Genomic DNA, 24255 nt, shown 5'->3' on the forward strand with positions numbered 1-24255 from the left:
AGAAGTCCCACGACAGGATCTGGGGCAAGTTTGGCCCTTTGAAAATAGGACTCTGCAATGAAGTCCATACCACAGTGCGGCCATACCACAGCTCTGCCTACAGTAGGCCAACGAACAGCTGTTCACACCGATTCTGGTTAGCATCCAACTCGCCCCAACCCCCCACAGCACATGGTGGCTGGAACGGAGAAGGCTCCCAGTGGCCCTGATATTCTGAGAAAAGAGGACAATATTGTCCTGAGAAAAGAGGACAATATTGAACTTACCTTTCATGTTTAAAAAAAATCAACATGTCTCCGTATTTGCTCAACTTTACTGCTCTCCCTCCCCTGCCTTCTGACCAAACACACACAAGATTAAAGTCCACAAGAAAGGCTACAATGAGCGTAGAAAAAACGGTTTGTTTCAAGTTTGGCATTAAAACACAGGGAGGAAAACCCCTCATTAATATCATCATGATCCAAAGCTTTCCTTGGTATTGCCTTCTTTCCATTGTCGCTGGTTCAATAGCCCCTTCCTATTCAGCCTGTCACTTAGGAACATGCTCATCACTAAACATGCGCGTAAGTGCTTTGCAGAATTGCTGCCTTAAGTATGTGTATGACTTCAAGTGTCCAGACTGCCTCGTTGATTTCAATGGCGCAGGTCACAGCCTTAAAATGAAGCACATGCTAAAATGCAGTGCTGGATCTGGGCCTTTCTAGGGATAAAGAACCAAAAGGGAAACTCGAGAGAAATGAATCCAAGGAGTTTTCTGCCTTTTTTATATTTTTACATAAAAACCTTCGCAATGTTAACACCATAAAGTCAAAGACTTTTTATTTTTAATGAAAATGTGACACAGCTTTTTCCACTTCAGCCTAACTCTCCCCAACCGCTGGGATGAATGATATGTTAATTTTGTGGCACTGTTGCTCGAGGGAGAACAGTACAATCTCCCATGCTACAGTGCACTCCATTTATAATGGACACGGTTTGGATTCAATCGTTTGTTATAGTCCTCAGAAAGTCATTTCTCCAAAGCAAACATTCTATGAAATACAATTTTCTCTAATTACACCAGACAAACTTCAATCCAAAATGGACTTTTTGAGCTTTTATGGGCATCTGCTGCTTCAGTGCTAGAAGGAAAAGCTGGCAAGTGTAGAAACGGAATGGGGAGGCCACAGAGATTTAATTTCCTACCGAATAACTTCCCACAAGCTGTTCAAACTTTCCATAGTTAGACCAATACTCTGAAGGTTTTGGAGATTTGCAGTGCAACACTTACAATAAGCACTGCTTCTGTTCTCACTGCCTAAGAGATCCAACAAACCTGCCCCCAGATTTATGGTTTTCTCCCTTTCCAAAACAACCCCATGTTTCCAGCTACAAAATTAATTTAAATAAACAGAGAAGAAGGGAATGGACTCGCTTGGATGGGGTGGCCGTAATTTTCAATATCTACCACTAATCTAATCGCTCACAACCCATTTCACACATTGCTCTGTCTGGCTGAATCTCCCCATTGATCTGACAAGGTGTCATGGGGAGCAATGGTTTATTTAGTAGGTTTCCCTATACAGGGGAGCCCTGTATACATTGCGGCTGGGTTCTTGACAATGACGACAGATGCTGACATGACACATACGGATTCATTTTTCCGCATAAGAAATAATGGAATAAGGGAGAGGGGGATGCATTCATGCTTACCAATCGCAGTGTTTTCTTCATCTCAACAGTGTGCCTTTTTACAAGGACAGGATATCCAGTACATATTATACACACTGAACAGGAAATACAATCACGCAGAACCCTACCAACATTGTTCCAACACGCAGAACATTTTAATATAGTAACTACAGTGCAGTAATATAGCATAAAACAGTATTGGCGGCAGCTGGGTTTCCTTGGGCTGGCTTTTTGGTCACAGAGGTCTTTAAAAGAGGATTTCATTAGTGTTTGCTCTCCTGCATAGATCTCCGAGAAGTAAATCTCCCTGTAGCGAGCCACTGCATCAAGCACCCTGGAGAGTTTGGGAGATGGTCCACGAAAAGGCTCTTTGCTCTGGATGATTTCCATCATCTCATCCAGCAATCCAAAGAAACGGGGGAGAGTCTTTGTTGTCAGACTCTTAGCTTCCTACCTGACATCAGCATCCCTGTCTTAGCTTTCCTCAGCTATCTGATTTTGGTCCAGCTCAATCAGTTTCTCATTTGTCAGTTGCTCAAGACTCCTGTATATCCCCTTCCATCATCTCCTCAAAACCAACATCCTTCACCAACTTGACCATTTCTTGCTCAAGAACAGAATAAAACCCCAGAAAGCTGTCAACAGCATATGGCCATGCACAGCAGCTAACACGGCTCATGCATTGCAAGGTGACCTCTTCCCAGGACACATCAATGTTTTCCATGCTGTTTTAAGATTTTGTAATACTTCTACAACTATTTTACACTGGGCTCTCCTTCTGAATCAGCATGGAGAATACTTTCGGTAGGCAATAAGCCTTGAGCATGGCCAGTGGACACAAATACAATAATTTACTGTACAATAGGGGAATGTGTTCCAATTCATATTGGTCTTGATCCATGCAAATGACAGATATGTGGATCAGTTGCAACATAAATCAGAACCTATTCCCCTATTGATGAGTGGCAGCTATCCGAAGCAACATAAAGTGAAGATGAATCCCAGGGACACTGTATCCACTTTGAGGACTTTCCCATTTTGCCTTCCCCATTCATGACGACCAGATCAATACCCGTCCTGCTGAGAAGGACAGACAATAAACACAACTCTTTGACTAGCCCAATCTGGTTTTGGTAAGCAACCTGGATCTGGGGGAGGCAACAAAGGCCCACAGATGCATCATTGTCTCACGATGTTCTTTCGGATTGGCAGCATGCTGAACAGCCCCTAAGCCTTCTTCAGATGTGTTTGGGGAAAGGCTGGCACATGATGGACACCTCCAGATACACACACAATATCTGCTGGAAGCCAACAAGAAAATCAGCCTAATTCCACCACAATCCCATCAACAGGTTGATGTAAAGAAATGCTACGAACAAATCCTCCCAGACAGCCCCAAAAAAGCAGCACTGGAAGACTGCATTGAAACACGAAGACATGCTGTGTCCAAAGGGCTTACTTTCCACATGCAACAATGATGCCTATTGTTAAGAGAGACAGTTCGGTTGGTATTTTAAAGTGTATATGCCCAAAGCTGACCTATTTTATGTACAGCTAAAAAAACCCACATTAATCAGTCAAATATAAATGAAAACTACTTTTTTATATACATGGCTTCTTCTTTCACTGGAAGAGAAAAGCAGAAGTGTGTTACACACAACTAGAAGATACTCCCCCAAAACGTAACATTACCTTTAGCATTAAGTGCTACATAAATGGTGTTATGACTTCAGTGACATACTTTGCCTATGTGGATATTGTTAATACCACACAATGCTAGTTCTGTTACTTCTTAATCAATAATCAACTGCATGTACTCATTCAGTGTGTGCAGTTATTAAGGGAAATACACTGCATGTGACTAACTGAATGGGAATCACACATTTTGAGTGCCAGAAAATACCCTGAAATAATTAGCAGTTCACAATTGCTTTCCACAGCCATGTTGGATTATGTTTTTGGACCCGGGTCCTGCAAATAAACGCCAGTAATCAATTCCATGTAGGCGGACATGCTCAGGACTGGCACTTAAAGCTTAGCTAAGACAGTACACATGGCTCCTCTCTTAGTAAGGTTTCCATAAAAGCATCAATCAAAGCTCTAGCATGGGATTTCAGCTTCTGTATCAATGTAATGAGCATGGCAAACTGCAAGTAATCAACAGGATATATTGATTAAATCAGCTTAACAACCTTCAGTATGACTCCAGCACCAGAGAAAGCAAACACACACAGGAGAAAAGGACTTGTGTGCCATTATAAATGCGTGAACATGCAGGCATTTTAGACCCAAAAATCAAGGCACAGGAAGAGATTGTCACCTATCAACAGCCACAAATATTAGCCAGCCCACGCTTCCTTTTATCCCGGCATACTATGGAATGTAAGCATTTCACAACCTCCAACCGTTGCACCGTACCCGACTGTTACACCATACCCGCGCACATAAGCTCCAAGTACCCGTATAATCTCATGCAAACACACAGGACGGCATAGCCACGTCCTAGATTAAATCAAACATCCAACAAGCAAAGATGCTCCAGTGCCCTACCTTTGAGTCATAATCTTATAGGCATCTGGCAGATAACAGCGGATATTCTCCATCTGAGCAGGATCAGAGTCACAGATTTTATCATCCGTCCTGCCGTAGTTGGCGCTTTCAATCATGATGACATCTGTTCCCGGGCAGCGAAGTTCGATTGGATAGCTCTCGCAGGACAGTTCCCGCCGGACCACCGCCATAGGAACTGGGGCACGACTGAAAGCTAGAAAGGGTACAAAAAATGCATTTATCTTTAGCATGGAGAAGAGGAGTAAAAGCAGGAACACGGTTATTTGTATTGTTTGGGTATAGTGCATTAAGACCCTTTCTAAGAGTTTGGCACTGGGCAACACTTCCCTTCAACTACTCTGCCGTATGGACAGGAAGGAGACCTTGGTGTTACCCCTGAACTTATCCCTTACCGGCTGGATGATCATGGACAAGTACTTTCATCCCTCTGTACCTCAGTTTCCCCACCTGTTAAAGAGGGATCACGATACTGACCTCCTTTGTAAGTGCTTTGAAGCCTGCTGACAGGAAAGTGCTCCAGTGGAGCTAGATGGTATGGTATTTCCTCTGGTATTACACCATCGAGAGACAACAGGCACACCAGGCCCCTAGGCAAGGTGAGGCGGGAGGCTGCACAGTCCCAGGAGGGGCTGGGCTTCGGGCAGAAGGTGCAGGCCTGGGGGGCAAGAGGCATGCCACACCAGCCTCCCCCCAAAGCCCTCAGTGCCGTCCAGACCACGATGCACCTTCCCCCAACCCCTCACAATCACCCCAAGCATGCTGTATGGCACTCCTGTGGTGCTTTAAGGGGCCCAGGAATTTGGGCACTGCTGCATCCACAGTAGCAGTGGCAGCAGCTGGGAGTCCTGGGAACAATCGCCAGGCTCTAGGACAACCGCCCCTCTTGGCCCCGCAATACCCCATGGTGGACCTGCATGGGGTGGTTTAGTTATCACACAAATAGCCTTCCCAATTGACAGCAACTTTAAACTTCAAACGGTCGTATTGCTGTGTTTAGTTACCAGCATCCACATCTCTTCACTGCTCTTGCTTAAGTGGGGAAACTTTTGAGTGAGATTTTAAATGCTGCAGCTCTGGGTGCTCTGTCAGTCTCGCAGGGCCTCTTTGTGAGGACACGGGGCTTTGCCAGTGTCCGCGGGGTTAGTCCTGCTGTGGGCGGGGGGGCTGGATTCCATGACCTCTGGAGGTCTCCTCTAGCCCTAGGACCGTATGATAACAGTTCCCTAATGACCACAACAATTCTCCCTGAAGCTCCAGTGGAAGCAGTGTTAGGCCACCAGGCAGTGCTTTTCAAAATCCCACTCCAACAGCCCTTAGAACCACCTTGTGAACTGCGTTTGTGCCCACCTGAATTTTGAACGAGTCCTACAAATGCTCCTAGAAACATGAATAGTTTGACTAGATATGGATAGCTATGACATGTATAGGAATGCAATTGGTAGTATACTTCAGCTTTGACCCTGCTATATTAGGATATAAAACAAAGCCTGTGTTTCAAGTCACACTGAATTCCTCTTGTGTTCTTGATCCAACTTTCTCCCAGATGATCAGCAAAAGCCATGTTCTCCAGTTTTATCAATAAGAAAAGGGTTCTCCGATCTAGCAAGGGAAAATATATTTTTTCCATGTCCTCACTCCTGTGTCGGCATGACCAACTGGCATGTACCAGCCCAGGATATTATTTCTATGTAGTGCTCAGTCATTGTACAAAGCCTTATCATTAATTTGTACTTTGGCTCCAGTGAATATATCAGCATTTTGATGTCAGTAAGAGTTACCCTACAATCTGAGGTCTGCTGTTGAAACCCAGCTGTGGACTAATCCTTGTGCACTCCTGAACACGGGTTGTGCGCTCTTTCTGTAATTCCCCCACTTAGTGTTGGTTCATGTTGCAGCTCATAAAATAAAGGTACAGGTTGAACCTCTTTAGTCGGGTACCCTCTGGATCTGACCGGTGCCAAACCAGAGAATTTGCCAATATTGTCTAGCAGCATTACCAACAATGCCACTTCTTAGTAGGCTCTTAGAGGACATTGAGGGGTAAATTAGAGCTAAATAACAGCACAAAACACAGAGCCAGGACTCGTGGCTGTAAACAAACTTTACACAACCTCAGGAAACTTGGCCACACACATGATAAGTGGACATCCGCTAACCCAAGTCATGCCGGACCAGAGAGTTCTGGATTAGAGAGGTTCAACCTGTATTTCTAGGTTTACAGAAGCAACCTTCTGTCCTGGAGATCAGAATTCTATTGCTCCGTTCTACTCACAGCTGTCAACCATACATGACTGTCCTGTAGCCTCCAGGAATTAAAAGTTATTTTTGGAGTAGAGATTCTGTCATATGATGAAATCTTCGGGGACACATCTGACCAAAACTGGCAACTCTAGTCACTGGAGAGTCCAACTGCTTACTGAACTCTGTTGTGGCATAAACAGTCTGCTATTACAGTTAGAAGAAACACAGACAAATAGGCACAAACCCATGAAGCTTGACACTGAAACATTGCCCTGGCTTTTGCATTAAGATTCAACCATAAGAGGGCTGGGGGATGGGAACCATGTTTGTTCAACTGTGAATGTGTTGGAATATTAGTGCCTGCGAAGCCAGGTGAATGCCAAACTTGCAACTCTGTTTTAAAGTGTGTTAGGCAGGGTTTGCACAAGGCCAAATGCAAAGGTATGAAGTCTGAAAATTCACCCTGCTTTGTGGGATGCTGGGCTAAGTGGAGACGGGAAGTATCTTTTTTTGCACATCTTTTTGCACTTTCATAAGCAGCCAGTTTGCGGAGAAGAGCTGAGAGAGTTCTCACAGAAGCAGTTTTTCTACCTGTTACTGAGCTGTTGAGCAGACTGACAGCTTTGAGCTGAGAGATGGAGCTGACTTCATCCCCTCCAATTGCCAAGTCCTCAGAGAACTCTTATTAGATGCCAGAGAGTGGCAAGATGAAAAGTCCAACCAACGTCTGCTGTTTTTGGCTGGGTTTGGGAGCTTTGTTGGCTGGCTCCTCTGGCAATCTGGATGTTCTCTTCTTAGGACAGACAGGACCCATCTGTGTTTTATACACAACAAAGAGGAAATTTACAATGAGGAGGGACTTCTCAGCCACTGTTGGTCCAACTTTGGGGTGGTCTTTGGCACATACATGGATGACAGCAGTTTGAGACACATGGCCTAGGTTATTGGGGGGTTATTTTACACCCCTGTAGCCACCTCACTATTCTAGATCTGCCAACGTAGATTTCTGCTTTTTCATTTCTAGACTTGATCTGTGATGTTGGGTTCCTTTATTTATTTAAACAAACCCACGTTGGCAAACAACATTGGTTTTCAAAACGAAGCTACTCAAATTTAAACACAAATTAACCATTCAGAAACCTGACGCATTTGGTGAGTGGCAAACATAAGCATATGTTGTTGAACCTTCCTCACATCACCATGGGTGTAAACTGAAGACAGGGCACTATTACGATTCAGATGCTTTTGTTAGAATATATGTTTAATGGAGGAATTTCCGTCTCACCCTGTTTTTCTAACGTGACGTTGACTCCACACACCCCAACGGGTCAGTGGTTGGGTGTCATGAGGCAGAATTTGGTTTTGCAAGTACTGTGACTGTACAGAGGATTAATAAAAGCAGCGTGCATGTTTTTTCATCTGGTGCGAGACTACCTGTCTGTTTCTTACCTCTACTGCACGATACACGAGGAAGATGGAATCTGATGGCACTGATCTGTTGAGCAGGTAGCCCCAAAAAATATACAGCTTCCAATGCAATGTTTACGATCTACTTCCCGTTCAGGGAAAACAGAGCGCACGCTGCCCTAGCGCATGTTGTGCCAGACTTGAACACAACCAGACATTATTTTACATGTATTCTGACAGAGGGTACTCGAACAATAGCTTCCCAGGGCCATGACGGCTGGTCATCCAAAAGACAAACATGGTACAGATACACCCCATGTGCTGGTGACAACAGGTAGGTTCTAGGTCGAGCATGAGGAAATGCCTAAGGCACCATGGATAACTTTTCTTTCCAACCGAGAAAAGGAATACAGAAGTAGCCCATATACCATTGTGTAATAAGCACAGGCTGCTGTCTAGGTTTTATGGAAGCCACTGTAGACTGCCAGATCAGACCTCCTCCGAATATTAGCGTAGCCCATGTCACGTTCATTTTTCATGCTGGCGACAGCACATATTTCAAGCGTTTGATATTTTGAGGTCCTTTCAAGCACATCTAATAGTATTATTTCCCATTGTAGTCCTGCATAATAACCTCACAAGCAATTTTGATTGATTTCCCCTCGAATTGCAAAGACTTCTGCTATGAAATCACACATGACCAAGTCCAAACATGAAGTCTGTTTTTTAGAAATGCTTATTTTTTTTCTGAAAAAAAGCTGCTTATCAATATTAGAGACTCCTTCAATATCACTTACAAATACACTTTCATCGTGCAGCAATACAGGTATTAGAAGCTAGCACCAGCGAGCAAGCAATTTTAAAACAATGCCCCCCCATTCCCTTCCCCAGCAGGAAGCCGATGCAGAATCGATAGGACCCCTGGACGTTGGAAGAACTTCCAGGGACACCGCGGTGCTTCCCGCCACACTGATTTTCGCCTCAGCTCAGTGCTCAATCGCACCTATTGAAATCAAGCACCTTATTCAGGTGTTCAGATCAGGTGTCTTATTTGGGAGCCTAAATGCAAGTGCCAGCGTGATGGGTCAGGCCCTCCTGGGGAGTGTTTCCTGATCTGCTGAGTCTGCTTCCCCTGGCTGCCTAGACAATCTGTTGTCCTGTTCTGTTGAGCCCAGCTCTCCAGGCTGCTTCCCACAAGACACCGGGATAGGGCCACACCCCAAAGGCAGCAGACAGATTGGCAGAGGCCCTGGATGTTTTTCGCCTTCCTCTGTAGCATGGGGCACGGATCACTGCTGGAGGATTCTCTGCATCTTGGGGTCCTTAAACCATTTGAGGGCTTCAATATCTGAGATACAGGTGAGAGGATTATCCCAGGAGGGGGTGGGTGAGATTCTGTGGCCTGCACTGTGCAGGGGGTCAGACTAGATGATCATAACCGTCCCTTCTGACCATAAAGTCTATGAGTCTATGAGAGACACACTGAAAGAAGAGGCGTGTGGGACCCCTTCTCAGTACTCAAGAACACAGCCACTCTGGGAGCTGAACCGTAGATGAATCCGTCTCTCACTGCACAGCGATCTGTACAATGTATGCTCATGAAAGTCACCCTCCTTCTCCATGTAAAGAGAGGTGCACAGGCGCCTTGCCATGCCCCTGGTAACAATTACCACTGAGTTTATCAATACACAGAAGTATAAGACATGCTTAATAAACAAAGGTACAAAAGGTAGGATCTAAGTGGCCATAAGAGACAGCACACAGAACAGTGCAGGTTACTAAGCAAACTAAAACAGAACACACAAACTAAGCTTAATACACTAAGGCCAGGTCTACCCTAGGGGATAAATTTGAATTAAGATACACAACTCCAGCTACGTTAATTATATAGCTGGAGTGGAAGTATCTTAAATTGCACTTAGGTGCCATTCACACAACAGGAGGTCGAGGGGAATACACTCTCCCTTCGACTTCCCTGACTCCTCATAGGAGCAGGAATACCGGCATCGACAGGAACGCCCTCTCAGTTCCAATTACCTTGTCTTCACTAGACCCACTATTTCGAACCCCGAAAAATCTACTGTGGCAGCTTCAATCTTCTCTGTAGTGCAGACGTAGTCTAAGGAAACTGGTTACACATTCGTTTTCACCCTTGATGTGATTCTAATAACCTCTGCACAGACAGGATGCCTTTTAGTCATTTAGTCTGGGTGCAGTCCTTCCCCCTCTTCAGCCTGAGATGTTTCCACCAGTCATCTTGAGTGAGGTAGCCAGGGAAAACTAATAACCAAAATTACCTCACTCCCCACCCTTAAATAGGCTCTGCAAAAGGGAGAAATACTTTCTGTTCAGTCTAAACTTTCCCTCCGCTCTTGTGGGAAAAACAAAGCACCCAAGATGGATTCCAGCATCAGGTGACATGGCCACATGTCTTGGTAGGACCCACCAAAGCCCTTCCTCCCAGGCTTACAGGAGATACAAGTCTATTTGTAGATCATTGTCCTGAGTGTTAGGCCATTAAGTTCTTTGAGTACTACTAATAACCCTCACTTAGCATGGCTCCCTTAGTAACACAGGTTTATATTTCATATTTCTATCTTCAAATACAGGAAGGATACATGCATGCTAATAGGATAAACAAGTCCAGCAGATTTGAAACCTTCCAATGATATGCCACATGAATTATTTTGAATTATTTCAGCCACGCAACATTCATAGCAAAAGCATATTTTCATATGGAGTACATCATCACAGAGGGACTCACTTATTTTTTTCAAGTCTTAACCTAAAAGCTATGAGGTGCAACAATCAAGACACTAGTGTCTCAATGCTACAGCTGCCATATTGCGCTTCCTTTGTTTGAGCTGTTCCCTAGCTTTTTAGGTAGCGCACAGCAAGAACAGTTGTATGGCATTTTACTCAAAACTGCTCCAGAGAGATGCGGGGACAATTGTGCTTTTGTAACTGCATCCGTGAGAATGTAGGATGGAACCTCATGCTGCTGAAATTACACAGGGCAAAGCAGTAACAGAGGGTGAGGTAGTGCCAGGTAATGACAGGCTGTATCTAGGCAATTCAGAATTCCTTCTTCTGTCTTAATTTCTAGAGTTGGAAAATGAAACACGTCATCAAAATCTCTTGCTTTCCTCCTTAACCCCTTCTCTTTTGACCCCAAAACATAATTGCCTCTTGTCATGCCTGCAGGGCATCAGCTTGTACTTATTACTGCTACTCTTAATCAAATGCTAAAATATCCTTTAAATTACATGCACTCTTGGTCGCTACAGACTTGTTGAACTTCATTACAGTCAGAAGCATGATGGTAGCAGATGTACTTTTAAAGAAATTGTGGGCTCCGTGTTTTTAATTAGAATTCCCTTGAAAAACACTGCAGGATAGATTTTCAGAGTGCGTTCTAAGTGCACACGTTGGAACAATGTGCAGAAAAATGCATGTGCAAAAATAATTATTGTCAGTAGTTCTATGCAGGTAAAAACATGGGACCTGCCTAGTTAAATGCCTTAAAACTCCCACATTCAAGTGCAGTGCATCCTTTTCCTCCTACAAATTGAGAGAGACATTTTTGTGTTTGCAATGTCTCATTACCCAACTTTCCCATAGTAGGCCTTGAGTTAGAAAAAAAAATCCTATTCAAGAAGACTGTGTAAGTGTGTGCTTAACTTTAAGTCACTGAAGTCATTGGGCCTTAAGCACATACTTAAAGTTAAGTGCAGGCTTCAGTGCTTTACTAAATTGAGACCCTGTTTAGAATATTTGTCACTATTTAAAACAAAGTTATTATTAGTGACCTCATTTGCAGGATGTAGACATACCTCTAAATGCTTCTTTCCCCCTTCTGGCCTTTGTCCTCAAGAAGAATGTCAGTGGAAAGTGAAAATTCTCTTAAAGACTATTACTGGAAATGTTTATTTAACTGAAAAGGATTCACCCTTTCCCAAATCCCCTTTAATTACTCATACATATTAATTCTGGTCTGCCAAACTCCTCTCTCTGAAATGCATGTTACTTCAAAGTGGCTGAAAAACTAACTCATGACTGGAATATGAGAACAGAAATATCTCCCTCTCTTTCTAACCACTACATAGACCGAACATATATACAACAATTACGAATTGTGTGGCCTTTTCTGCTTACGTTTCTGTTGTGGAGTCAGATGGGAAAACCCAACTTGCACAAGGCTGGGGAAAGATAAAGATTTACCCTGGAGACAGCAGCTGATACTGGTCAACCTCTGCCATACCTGCCAGCAATATCATTATCAGGATCCTGGGCAATGTGGGATTTCTGTAGAAAAGCCGTGATTCACCGCAGCGTTAGTCTAATTTAACACTGATAGGGTTGCACTGATGGAGCTGCTCTGGCCTAAAACCAGAGTAGCAGAGTAGTAAATCAGGCCCTCTGCATTCATCTTTAACTCTAGTAGCTTGTGAGATAGCGGCTGATAGAAACAGGTAGATATTCAAGCAAGAGTCTGCAATGAGATAGCGATCAGGATGATGTATTCCTAAGTCTGCTGTCCCCAGCAGCCAGGAGGGCTAGAAATGAAGGCTGGATACCACTGGGAAGCAGTGCATAGACGGGAGGTTGGACGGTCTTGTGGTAAAGGCACTTGACTTCAGCATTGCCAGTAAGTCAGGTCCCCACAAAAATAATGCGTTTGGATTTAAAATCAGAAGATTAGAAAACCACAAAGGTTTTAGTAGCTATCTGAATTCTGAACCTCTTTGTTTCACTCAGGTGATGCTTTCAGGCTTTTAAAGGTTAGATTTTTTTTAATCAACACTCAGATTGTCACCTAATCGCTTGCCTCCAAGAGCTGGTGATTTAAGTAACACACCTAACAGCAGAAAATGTAGGACAAAAAAAATGACAGGATTTGGCAAGCAGATCTAGGTTCATTCTACCTCAGGTTTCCTGGACATTCTTGGACAAGTCACTGCATTGCTCTGTGCCTCAGTTCCCTTTCTGTGAAGTGGAGATGGTAATAATTCTTTTTTCCTCTCCTTTGCCTGCCTTGCGTCTTTTGGTCCTGTCCCAGGAAAGCTCTTAAGTGCATGCGTTAGGTCCACCCCTGTGCAGAAAATTACTTCAGTGGGACATAAGCAGGAGAATAAAGTTAAATGTGCTCAGAGCTTCCCGGAATTAGGGCCCTTCAGTTGTAACTTCTTCTAACGGTAAGTATATAAAGCACCTAGCACCATGGGGCCCCGATCTTGGTTAGATCTGGCAGATGCGACAGTAATATAAATAATGGCACCACCAGTTTCAAAGTCTGTCCATGAAACAACAGATCTTCGAGTGCTCATGGGCTCTTCAGCCCAGCAGAAATTTGTACAGGAGCACGTGTGTGCCATGGTCCCAGGGCCTGGCCTTGGGAACCGTGCAATCACCAACCTCTGCTATTACCTGGCATGTAAATCACGGGAACCTCAACTCGTGTGTCTGTGCCCGGCTGAAACAGGCTAGGGCTGCATCCTCGTTCATGTCAAACAGCCACGTTCTGTTCTCCGTGGCTGAGGCGCAGTGGTGTGAGGGGACTTTGGCTTTCCTGCATCTTTAACAGAGGGACCCAGAAGCAGCAGCTGAGTTACAGGAAGACCTCTCAGAGTCTGGCTGACGACTCTAACCCAACCCCAAGAACGCTAAACCCCAGTGCTGAGAAACCTACCCTAACCGGCCACTCGGCCCTGCCTGATACACGCCGACCAAGAAACAACTACAAGAGCCTTAGTTCTAACAGCAAATGCCATCCAGGCTCCTTTGATAATCCAGCCTGCCAGTGACCCTCACTGGGGCGTTGCTCCCAGACTGAGTGGGAAAGAAGGAATGTCCCTCCGTGGCTAGGCAGGAGCGTTTGTGGTACGCAGGCCCCGTGTGATGGAGAAGGGGCATACGAAAGTCCTGCAAACGCTGCTGTGGGAGCCCCCTGGCTCCCCTGCTCAGCAGGGTCCTGGCCGGAGCTGAGCAGTTGTGGAATGCATTGCCAGCTCCAGTACAAGCCCCTCCCCAACACGCATGAAACCTGGCGGGTTCACTTCCTTCCCGGCTGCACTTCCTTCACCGAGAACTCTCCCTGCTCCTCTCTCAGGCTCAGGGCTCACACAGGGTCCCAGGGCATAACACTCCCCATCAGCAGCTCCACCCTGGTGCCCCTCGATGACTGCTCTAGTCCCTGGATCCTTCCACTCAGGAGACCTGGGTGTAATCCTGAGCTGCAACACTATTTGCTGCGTGACCCTGTGCATCTCAAACTCCCTGGGCCTCAGTTCCCCGTCCATAAAGCACTGACGCCACCTTCAAATATCTGGACCAGTGTTTCCCAATTTTATTTGGCCACGGGACCCTTTTAAACTCAACAAAATTTTGCAGAACCCCAAATAACAGTCTTATATATGGAGCTGAAAAAGGAGACCACAAATAAGTAAGGATAATAATAAACAAATGCTGAACAAGGTCATGATATGCAGATTAATCTATCACAGTCAATTTATATCGGTCACGATTAAATTTTTAAATACAAGAAATCACGCAACTATACTGAAGTAAAGTATGAGAGCACTGCCTGTGCACTCCCAGATAAGCAACTATTTGATAGTTGAAGCTTCGACTTCGTCTGACGCAGCGCTAGTATATTTGTATTCAGTCACCCACGTAGTCCATGGTCCGTGAGAGTGAGTATGGGGATTTACGGTGGTGACATCATCATCCCCACTCTCGGGCTAAGCTGGCATTACACAGGGACACTTATCGTGGCAAACAAATGAAAATTGTTTTCAATAAAATTGATAAATTCTTAAATTTTTTTAATCATAAAATGTGATGGTGATGGAATTTTCTCACAGAACCCTTATTTTCACTTTGCGGAACCCCGGGAAACACTGCTCTAGACTGTAAATTCATTGCAGCAGGGACTGCCTCTTTGCATGTGTGCGTAGGAGGCCTACCAGACACGGGCCCTGCCCTTTGCTAGGGCTTCCAGGCACTACTCTAACATGAACAGCTGTAATGTGCCCATGGCGAACTGACTTGGCCCTAACTCCAGAAGATCTGGATAGACCCACAACTGCCTCTTCTAAAAGTAACACGCCTAGGGCTTTGACGTGGCTGCATCACCTTGAAGCATCAAATGCATGCGGTGAAGCGAGTGGAATTCCGCAGTAACAAAACACACACACAATGTAAAGGTCTCTACTGGAGTTTTTCATAGGAGTCAATACTAGAGCTTTGGTTTGGGGTTTTTTGTGCTTAGATAACTTTTCTATAGCATCACAGTAATCATGGTCCTAAAAGCATTTATACAGAGACTGGCACACATGGTTTAAAAGGAAAACAATGAGCTTTGAAAGAAGAAAAAAAACTTATTTGGAAGCCACAATTATATTTTATATTGAATAATATAATATTCTCTTGATAATTGAGATTGCTATAGGATTATTTCAACTTTACAATGATGAACCAAATTCTGAGCTTTGTTAAACCGGTGTAATTCTGGAGTTAACTGCACTAATGTTGATGGAGATTTTTTTACACACATTGGTGCGACGGAGACAAGGATTTGGAACGGACATTGAAATCTGGCTTGCTAGGTGGGTGCACAGAGCAAATTCAAAGGTTCTGAGCAAGAAAGATGTTAAGGATACAATTCTCCTCTTACGTGTGAGTGAGGAGCAGCCCCAATGAAATCAGTGGAGTTATACTAGTGCAGAAACGGTGCAAGAGCGAGGAGACTAGGATCCTACAGTGATCTGTGTTAGAATAAGTCTGTATAGGAAATAGTACAATGTAGCAGAGCCAGGTCAGAATCTTCCCTCATTATGGTGCAAATCAGTAATAGGTCCAATTAAATCAACACAGCCACAAAGGAATAGAAATCGCTGTAAACAGATAAGCTGACTGCACCTGGAGTTTACTGAAGTATAAAATGACCCCAAATAATGGATTCCTAAATTCTTTTCAAAGTTAAAGTTTAATCTGGATATGTGGTCCTTTGGGAGGCCCCTGAAGGGGAACTTTAAAGCTCCTGTAAAAATATTTGCATTATTAAAGAAGTGATGAATGGGGAGATAAGGATTGCTTTGTACTCTTTATGGACTTGTTTACTGTTGCATTAAATCTATTTTAAACTACCAATGCCCAGAATGGAGAGCTGTATGAAACTTGAACAATTGTCCAGAGACGGAAGAAAAAGAAGAATCCAGCCACACATATCAGATGCTTGTTGTACTTCCAAAACCCTTAATGGTATGTGGGGGCCCAAACCAAAAACTCCACTCGCGGGAGTCAGGAGCTCAAGATTTAGTCATTATTTCATTTTACTGAAAATTACCCAGATGTTGAAACCCAGCCATATTCAGTTAATCGTATGGCTGAACTGCAGATCATTAAAATAACAAATGATTTTCTTTTTGGTGCTTTAGACATCACAGTTTCTCTGAGTCTCTGCCATAAATAACTAGAGAGATTTTTTTTTCCATTTTGCTACGTGTAACTGCGTGAACCTTTAATTAAGAAACCGGAAAGTGGTTGAGATTCGCCTGGCTTAGAGGAGATCTCAGAGACAAAACACAAAGATCTAAATGCCCAACAGGTCTCAGAGATCTGGGATGCCAACTCGAGGCCCTTAAAGGCACCTGATTTTCTCAAGTCGGGTGCTTATTAGTAGATCCTTCTGTCTCTATGCAGGGAGGTGATGCCTGAACTTGCTAACTAGCCTCCACAGTCCTAATCTGCTACTCTGTTGTCAGACACTCAGAAGTAGGTAAATAAAAAGTGTCTCTACACAAAATTGACTTGACAATGCCAAGGCTCTACTAGTCATCCTGTGATCTGGCTTAGGCAATCCACCCCAGCCAAATTCCTGGAGGAACCAAAGCCAATGGCAAAACTCCTACTAACTTCAGTGGGATTGGGATTTCATCCCAAACATTAAACTAGGAAGGAGCAAAGACAGACCGACAATTTGTGAATCTGGCCAGTGAACATGTCTCCATTTCCACCAACAGGACTAATGCGGATTGGGGGGGAAAAGGGGGAGTTGAACCCTAGGACTAAACTGACAATGTCACACGTTTGCCCTAGGTTAGAAATAAAATCCCCACCAGCACAGAAACAGCAGACAGATCTTTATGGAAATGACAGTCCTCTGCTCGCAGACATCACCCACCTTAGTAGAACACGGTAAAGCCTGTGAGGGCAAGATGCGGCATAATTCGCTATCAGGAAATGGCTGGATCCTCCCCTCCCTTTTTCGTGTTTCAATTTGTATGCATTTCCCACCCTGCTGTCTGGATGAAATCCTTTCCCTGGTTCGCAGTTCAGTAACCCGACCCAGGATGGGCACAGAAGAACCAGACGTTAGATGGTCAGCAGACGTTAGATGGCAGCAGAAAGCATGGGCAGATCATTCTGACCAGTGGACTTCAGAAAAGAGACTCTTCACAGAGTAGCATCCCACTGGGGACAGGTGAGCAGTTCCACACACGGTAAGAATGTTTCCGAATTCCATGTCTTCACTGCTGCCTAGTGTCCTTACCGGCTCACCTGCGGCAGATTGCAAACACGCATGCAAACATGATGGCATTTGTGGAACACGGTCTTGTCACGATGCACCCCCAAAATCCCATATCTCCATTGGCTCTTGCTAGTTATTTTCAACCTCAGGAGCATAGATTGTACCGGGCAGGTGTGACACCATCTCAGTGCAATGTCATTACGGCTGGCTGTCATGTCAAAAAAGTGGGAAAAGCCATAGTGTCTTCATCGTGATAGAAACCCCCAGCAACCCCAAAAGGCATAATTTGAGTTTAAAATCAACAGGAAACATCACAACTTTCAATATTTTCACTTTTTCTGTGACAAAAGCTGTGCATAGCAGTTTACAAGAATATACAAAGATCAACAAAAACATCAAGAGCCAGATGGGGAGGGAAATCAGGGAAGTGTCTTGCTCAACACAAGACTAACGCGGTAAAAAGAACATAATGTTTGATAAAACTCCCTACAATCACCAGCATGTATTTATATTAATGTATCAAAGTAGAATCCCAACCATGGGCCAGGGCCCCATTGTGCTGGGATTGCACACGCACACGCGCCTGCAACTGACAATATAAGAACAAGAACACGAGGAAACAATGAGATAGCGAAGGCCAGCAAGACTGACCGGAGGTGTTCTCTGTTCCATGCCTGAACTATGGATGATTTATGGAGGTGTGTAAAGAAATGACTCCGTCAGGGAAAATCTACATATATGAGGATCCATCTTGAGTTAGCCAGTCAGTCTGCTGACAAGCTGAGATATCAGCATTCAAGTCACGTCTATACTTTCTCGTTAGAGATCGATTTTCTGGCATTAGATTTAGTGGGTCTAGTTAAAACATTAACTTCAGATCCAGCTTAATAGTTAGATCACAAACCAGAGAGACTTTGGATTGAAGCCCCAACATAAACTTTAGATTCTGCTTTTTAGGTCCCAGTTCAGCAAGGTATGTGAACATGTATCTACAAATGTCAGGAGATTGATAGGTCCTTGTGATGCACATATGTTCCCGCCTGGTGCTCTGTAGTATCTGAAAAGGTGGCCACCCAGATGCAGATAACTATGCAGTGCGGAGGGTTTCACACTCCCAACTTCAATGAAAAAGTGTCTGACGCTCTCTGCTCACTTGGTGGTGGAAGGAGTGAATAGGAAAAAGTTGCAGTACGGTCAATTCTGAATGAGGCAATGACTCTTGAATCAGACATCTCTTTCCTAAAACGCTCAGACATCTCTACGGTGGAACATTGACAATTTCTCAGAATCTGGAAAGGTACCCAGGAGATGTCTCCAGAGAGCACTTTCAAAGCAATGAAGGTCTCTAGGTAGGCTTTATGTATTTTTTTCTGAGTTGGCAAAGATGTACAGGAGACGCTTTTTTAAAAAAAAAAAAAAAAATCTATGTGGACCTAACACAGACAACTTGGGAAGAGGGAAGAAACTGTTAAGTGCAAAGGGAGGGAGAATTCTGGATTCAGAATTGAGTTTTACTGATGAACAACACTCTGCATAATTCAGAAGACTTTCAATTTGCAGTTGTGTGATAGAGAAAATGGCTTTGGCAAGTGAACTGGTTTCTCACCCGTTGTTTATCACATACGCTAGCAGTTTATTACTGGAGATGTGCTGAATTCTAAGCAATAGGCACCAATATGGAGGGCAGCTGATTAAAGGAAGCCCAGTTTATGCACAGCTTTTTATCAATAGGTTTGCTCTCTCATATGGTTATTTAATAGGAATGCAAAGTCTGTTAGCTAACCGCTGAATTGTGGTAGGATACTTAACCTTTTTATGTACGTCTCGTGCAAAATTAAATAAAAGGGAAACGGTTTACAGACCACCACGTATGTCCTCTATTCCTCTACAAATCCCTTTTCCTGCCATTTCTGACCTGTCTCTTCATTTCCTCTAGACTACATCATCCGAATGAATACAAAGCCAGGCTCACGCCCAGGAACATGGGGCCAAGTGACAGACAGCTAGGCCCTGGACTGCCATAGGGATTGCTTGTCATTGTGATTAGTCTGCAGAGAGAAGTTTCACCTTCACTAGGTGCATATCTGTGGCTTTGCAGCAGACTCATGCTCTGTTAACATTTAGACTTGAAAGGAGTTGTTTCTATTTCTATTTCAATTCACCACTAAGTTAAAAAATACATGTTTTTGAAAATATAGGTTGTGTACGCACTCCCACAGACACACGCTGCTTGAAAGACACACTTCCTCTTTCATTAGCATGAACCCATATACAGAGCATGCAACCTAAACCAAGTTTCCATTGTGATTCCTTAATGGATGCATGATGTGGTTCTTTTCATTACTAATACGTTACTGACTCTCACAACATGTGACCACCTCTGGCACCAAGATCTGTTACAGTCCTTAGATGCAGTATACAGCTTTAGTCACAAAAAAAAAAAAAAAAGCAGTCAAGCTTGAGAACCCATTACTACCAATGTGCACCCTACACACTTAGCATGGACACTCTAATAGACAATTTCCTTCCCCCTTTTTTTTTATCTTTTTCCTCCTCTTCTCTCCCCCCACCCCTATTTGTGCTATTCATTTGAAAACTGGACCGACCCCTTAAACGCCATTCATCTGAAGAAGTGGGCTGTGCCCATGAAAGCTCAACATACCATCTACATGTTTTGTTATTCTCTAAGGTGCCGCTAGAAAATTTGTTGTTTAAGTTCGACCCTAGACACTGTTAGTGCTTTTTAATGAGAGACTCTCCATTCTAGAGGAAAGACAGGCAAAGTGAGGTTATATCTGTTGCTGGACCAACTTGTGTAGCTGAAAGAGACAAGTTTTACCAATACCCAAGGGCTTTATGTAGCTCAGAAGCTTGTTTCTCTCACCAGCACATCCAGTAAATGATAAAATCTTGCTCCCTTTGTCTAATATCCTAGAACCGACACAGCTACAACACTGCAAACGTTCTAGTGGGTACAGCTGCCTTACAAATCATTATGTAACTCATTATGCATGTACAGTTAAACCACCGGCCCTGACAACCTTTCTTTCACTCTACTCTAATGTCCAAGTGCTCCAGATCTGGGGAGTCACAATAAATAAGGTAAATCTCTCCTAGGGTGTGGTGGCTCTGAAACCGAAGTGTACACGTTGGCGCTTTTGCTTTGCATCAATGAACAGGGCCTCCTGGCCTTTGTTACTCTGCGCATCAGGGAGCTGTGATTGATTTCTGCAGTTGCCCGCAAGAAAGAAAACCAAACAGCTTGCTTCTAGTAATGCTAGGCAGGGAGAAGATGATCTGATTCCTGTGCTATAAAAGACAAACGGCTAAAAAGAACCCAGAACGTATCACTGCAGTGAACGAAGACTTCAGAAGGAGGACAAATCTGTTCAAAGATGTATGGGTCACAGTGTTGTTACACGATCAACTCTAAAATGTTTACTTAGCGTAGCAGATCCTGCAAGTGTTCAGGGTTCCAGTGACTCTGGATAAATGCTATTAGACAGATTATATATAAAGACACTGCAGCAGATCTGTGCATTGCTGGGATATCGCCATGCCCTGGGCAAGTTCGGCATTACGCCAGAGGCCGAGCACCGCAATGTGATATCCCAACCACCTCATACCTAGAGCAGCTGAACGCGACTGCCCCGGCGTAAATCCGCAGGGATGGGCTGCTCCGTTTGGCATTGTGCAAGAGATCGGAATGTGACTCTCTGAGGATGAGCTCTGGGCGAGACTATGCAACTGACATAGTCCTTGGCAGGAGGGAAAACGGGTGCAACTCACGGGAATGGGCGCGTTGTACACCCACTGTGCAGAGCACTGCACAAGGCGCCTGGCAATGGCGAGTCAGGCCCTGTTGAGGCGCCAAGTGCTCCTGTGACGTTCCAGAAATCGTTCTATTTGGAAAAATGTCCCAGTGCAAATCTCACAGCAATGCGAGAATTGTATCCATTTCCTATGTCCCTTGGCATGCTAAAGGAGTATGGGTCCCAAGTTTCTAATCACATCCCCTTGCTCTGCCCTGCCCCAGCTTCGCCCCCTCTGAGGCCCTCCCCCCACTCACTCCATCCCCCCTCCCTCCAGCACTTGCTCTCCCCCACCCTCATTCACTTTCACCAGGCCGGGGGGGGGGGGAGAGGGAGATGCGGGTTGGGGTTCAGGGAGTTGGGTGCGGGAGGGGTTTCTGACCTAGGGAAGGGGCAGGGCTCAGGGTGCAAGAGGGGATTGGGGTGTGGGCTCCCACCAGCAGCGTGGAAGCGGCTGGCACTTCCCGTCCGTAGGCAGAGTTACAACCAGGGCACGTGCGTAGCTGTCCCTGTAGCTAGGAGCCGGAGACAGTGGCCAATTCCGGGAGGAAACAGAGACGGGCAGGCAGCCTGTCTTAGTCCTGCTGCACCACCAACCGGACTTTCAGCGAGATCCGATAAGCAGAACTGCCAGGGTCCCTTTGCAGCCCAGCACTCTCGTCAGAAACCAGACACTTAGCAACCCTGAAAAGGAGCTCGATCAGGGTAAAAAGAAAGTTAAGTTTTAAAAACTGACCTAAAATGAAAGAACCTGTTTCAAACCCAAGCACTTTTCCTCACCAAAACCTCTGACTCCCGGAACTGTAGGGCAGGGTGGGATTTCAACAGGCTGTCTAGTCCGGCTCCCTTCTTCGAGACAAGATCAAGCTGGCCTAGATCACCTGACGGAATTATTTAACCTGCCATCAAAAATCTCCATTAATGGGGATTTCACAACCTTCCTTGGGATGCTGTTCCAGCACAGAACTGCCCTGAGAGTTAGATTTTTTCCCTAATATCTAACCTAAATTTCCCTGGCTGTGAACTAAGCCAATTACTTCTTGTCCTCCCTTCAGTGGACACGGAGAACAATTGATCACCGTTTGCTTTGTAACCGCCTTTAGCGTATTTGAAGACTGTTAACACGTCCCCCTCAGCCCTCTCTCCTCTAGACTAAACACGCTCAATTCTTTCAAACTTTTCTCCTATGGCAGGCTTTCTATATACCATTTTTACTGATCTCCTCTGGACTCTCCATTTTGTTCACATCTTTCTAATAGAATGGCTCCTGTAACAGAACCCAGCATTCCAGTGGAGGCCAATTAGAGTGGGACAAATACCTTCCATTTCTTACCCAGGGCACTCCTGCTAATACAGCCCAAAATGACATTTGCCTCTCTCAGAACTGCAGCACATTTCTGACTCAATTTGAGACCCATTATACCCCACAGCTGCTTCCTGCAGTACTACTGCCTAGCTATTAGTCTGCATTTTGTATTTATGCATTTGATTGTTCCTTCCTAAGCACAATGCTTTGCACTTGTCTTTATTGACTTTCATTTTTCATATCAGACCAATTGTCCAATTTATCTAAATCACTTGGAAATCGAATCCTGTCCTCCAAAGCTCGCTCGCGCTCTTGCACACACACAGACACACCCCAGCTTACTGCCATCTGAACAATTTACAAGCACATGCTCCTGTCTATCATCCCCGCCATTAATGCACATGTTGAATAGCTTTGGACCCCGCACAGGACTCCGCTTCATACGGACTCTAGAGTGAATATTCCTTTTGCCCCCTCCTTCCCACTTTGGAAACACTGCCAAGTTCTCGCCCCCACATCCCCATTTTCTGACCCACACTACGGCTTCTCAGATCTTTTACACCCCTCTCACGTCAGCTGATTTTTAAACAATGTTCACTGCTGCCTGGCCTCCGGCTCCGCAGCCACGAGAAACCTGCTCAGAGCTCCTGGGGAGTGACACTCACCGTGGCCAACGGCAGAGAAGTCTTTACTTTGGAGATGGGCACAGCTGCCCCATGGGCCCCAGCCCCCCGAGTGATGGAAAGTAGGGATGTAAAATGTTTAACTGGTTAACAGATTAAAGGGGGCGGGAGCTGGGGCCTGTCTGCAGCCCAGATTTCCTGCCACTTTGGAGTGAGTTGCCCATTGAAATGCATGTTCTAGGGTGCTCTCCTATTCCCTTCAGCACGTCAGGGGCTTCTCAGGACACTCATCAACCTGCAGCAATAGCACACCAGCTGAGAGTGAAGCCGGTAAAGAGGGAGCAGCGTGCACATGTGTGACAGACCACACTGCTGCAGGAAAGGTGATTGGCACGGCTGAGGAGAAGTCAGTCAGTCTCAGCTGGTTAGTCACCTGCTGGGAACTCATGAGGAGAAGTGGGAAAGATTATGCATTTTATTCCTTTAGTTTTATGATAAATCCCAACTTCAGGACAACAGAGAGAACCTAGCACCAATTGAGCTGTATGAAAAACTTGCAATTCCACATATAGAATCCTCAAGCACAGCAAACAGATGACCATGCAGGTCACGTCTAAACTTATCTGCCAATCGACGGTCCGGAGATCGATCTTCTGGCATTTGATTTAGTGGGTCTAGTAAAGATCTACTTAATTGAACACTGAGGTCACCCCCTTCAGTGCCAGTACTCCTATCCCTCACAAGGAGGTGGGGAAGTCAACGGGAGCATTTCTGCCATCAACCTCCTGCAGCAGCAACAGCGCTAAAGTTCGACTCAATGTACATCAAATCCAGCTACGCAATTAATGTAACTGGAGATGTGTATCTTGATTTGAACTTCAAGGTAACTATAGACGTGGTCTCAGAAAGCCGCTCTTGTACTCCCTTTCCCCAAGACACGGCCCGAATGGTTAGCAGCTCCATCTTTTGTCTGTTTGCCCTTTAGGATGAGGGACAGAAAGAAGGGAATGACTTTAACTTCCCATCTTTTCCCCACTGCCCCATATCAGTGTGCTACCTGTACTGCACCCCAGGGAAAACATCTCAGAGCTA

The 24255-nt window shown here is 44.9% G+C and overlaps 1 protein-coding gene across 17 annotated transcripts in view; it reads right to left on the minus strand.

The window, feature by feature from the left end:
- Window positions 1-24255, minus strand: part of ADGRL3 (adhesion G protein-coupled receptor L3) — a 630261-nt gene that overhangs the window by 353324 nt on the left and 252682 nt on the right. For all 17 annotated transcript variants that reach the window (XM_089778190.1, XM_089778189.1, XM_075929233.2 and 14 more), the window contains one exon: window positions 4222-4435. In XM_089778190.1, the coding sequence (XP_089634316.1) occupies window positions 4222-4435 (214 nt within the window). The remainder of the gene's footprint in view (window positions 1-4221; window positions 4436-24255) is intronic.

Source organism: Pelodiscus sinensis, chromosome 4, assembly GCF_052426305.1.
Source record: "Pelodiscus sinensis isolate ZL-2025 chromosome 4, ASM5242630v1, whole genome shotgun sequence".
Classification (NCBI taxonomy): domain Eukaryota; kingdom Metazoa; phylum Chordata; order Testudines; family Trionychidae; genus Pelodiscus; species Pelodiscus sinensis.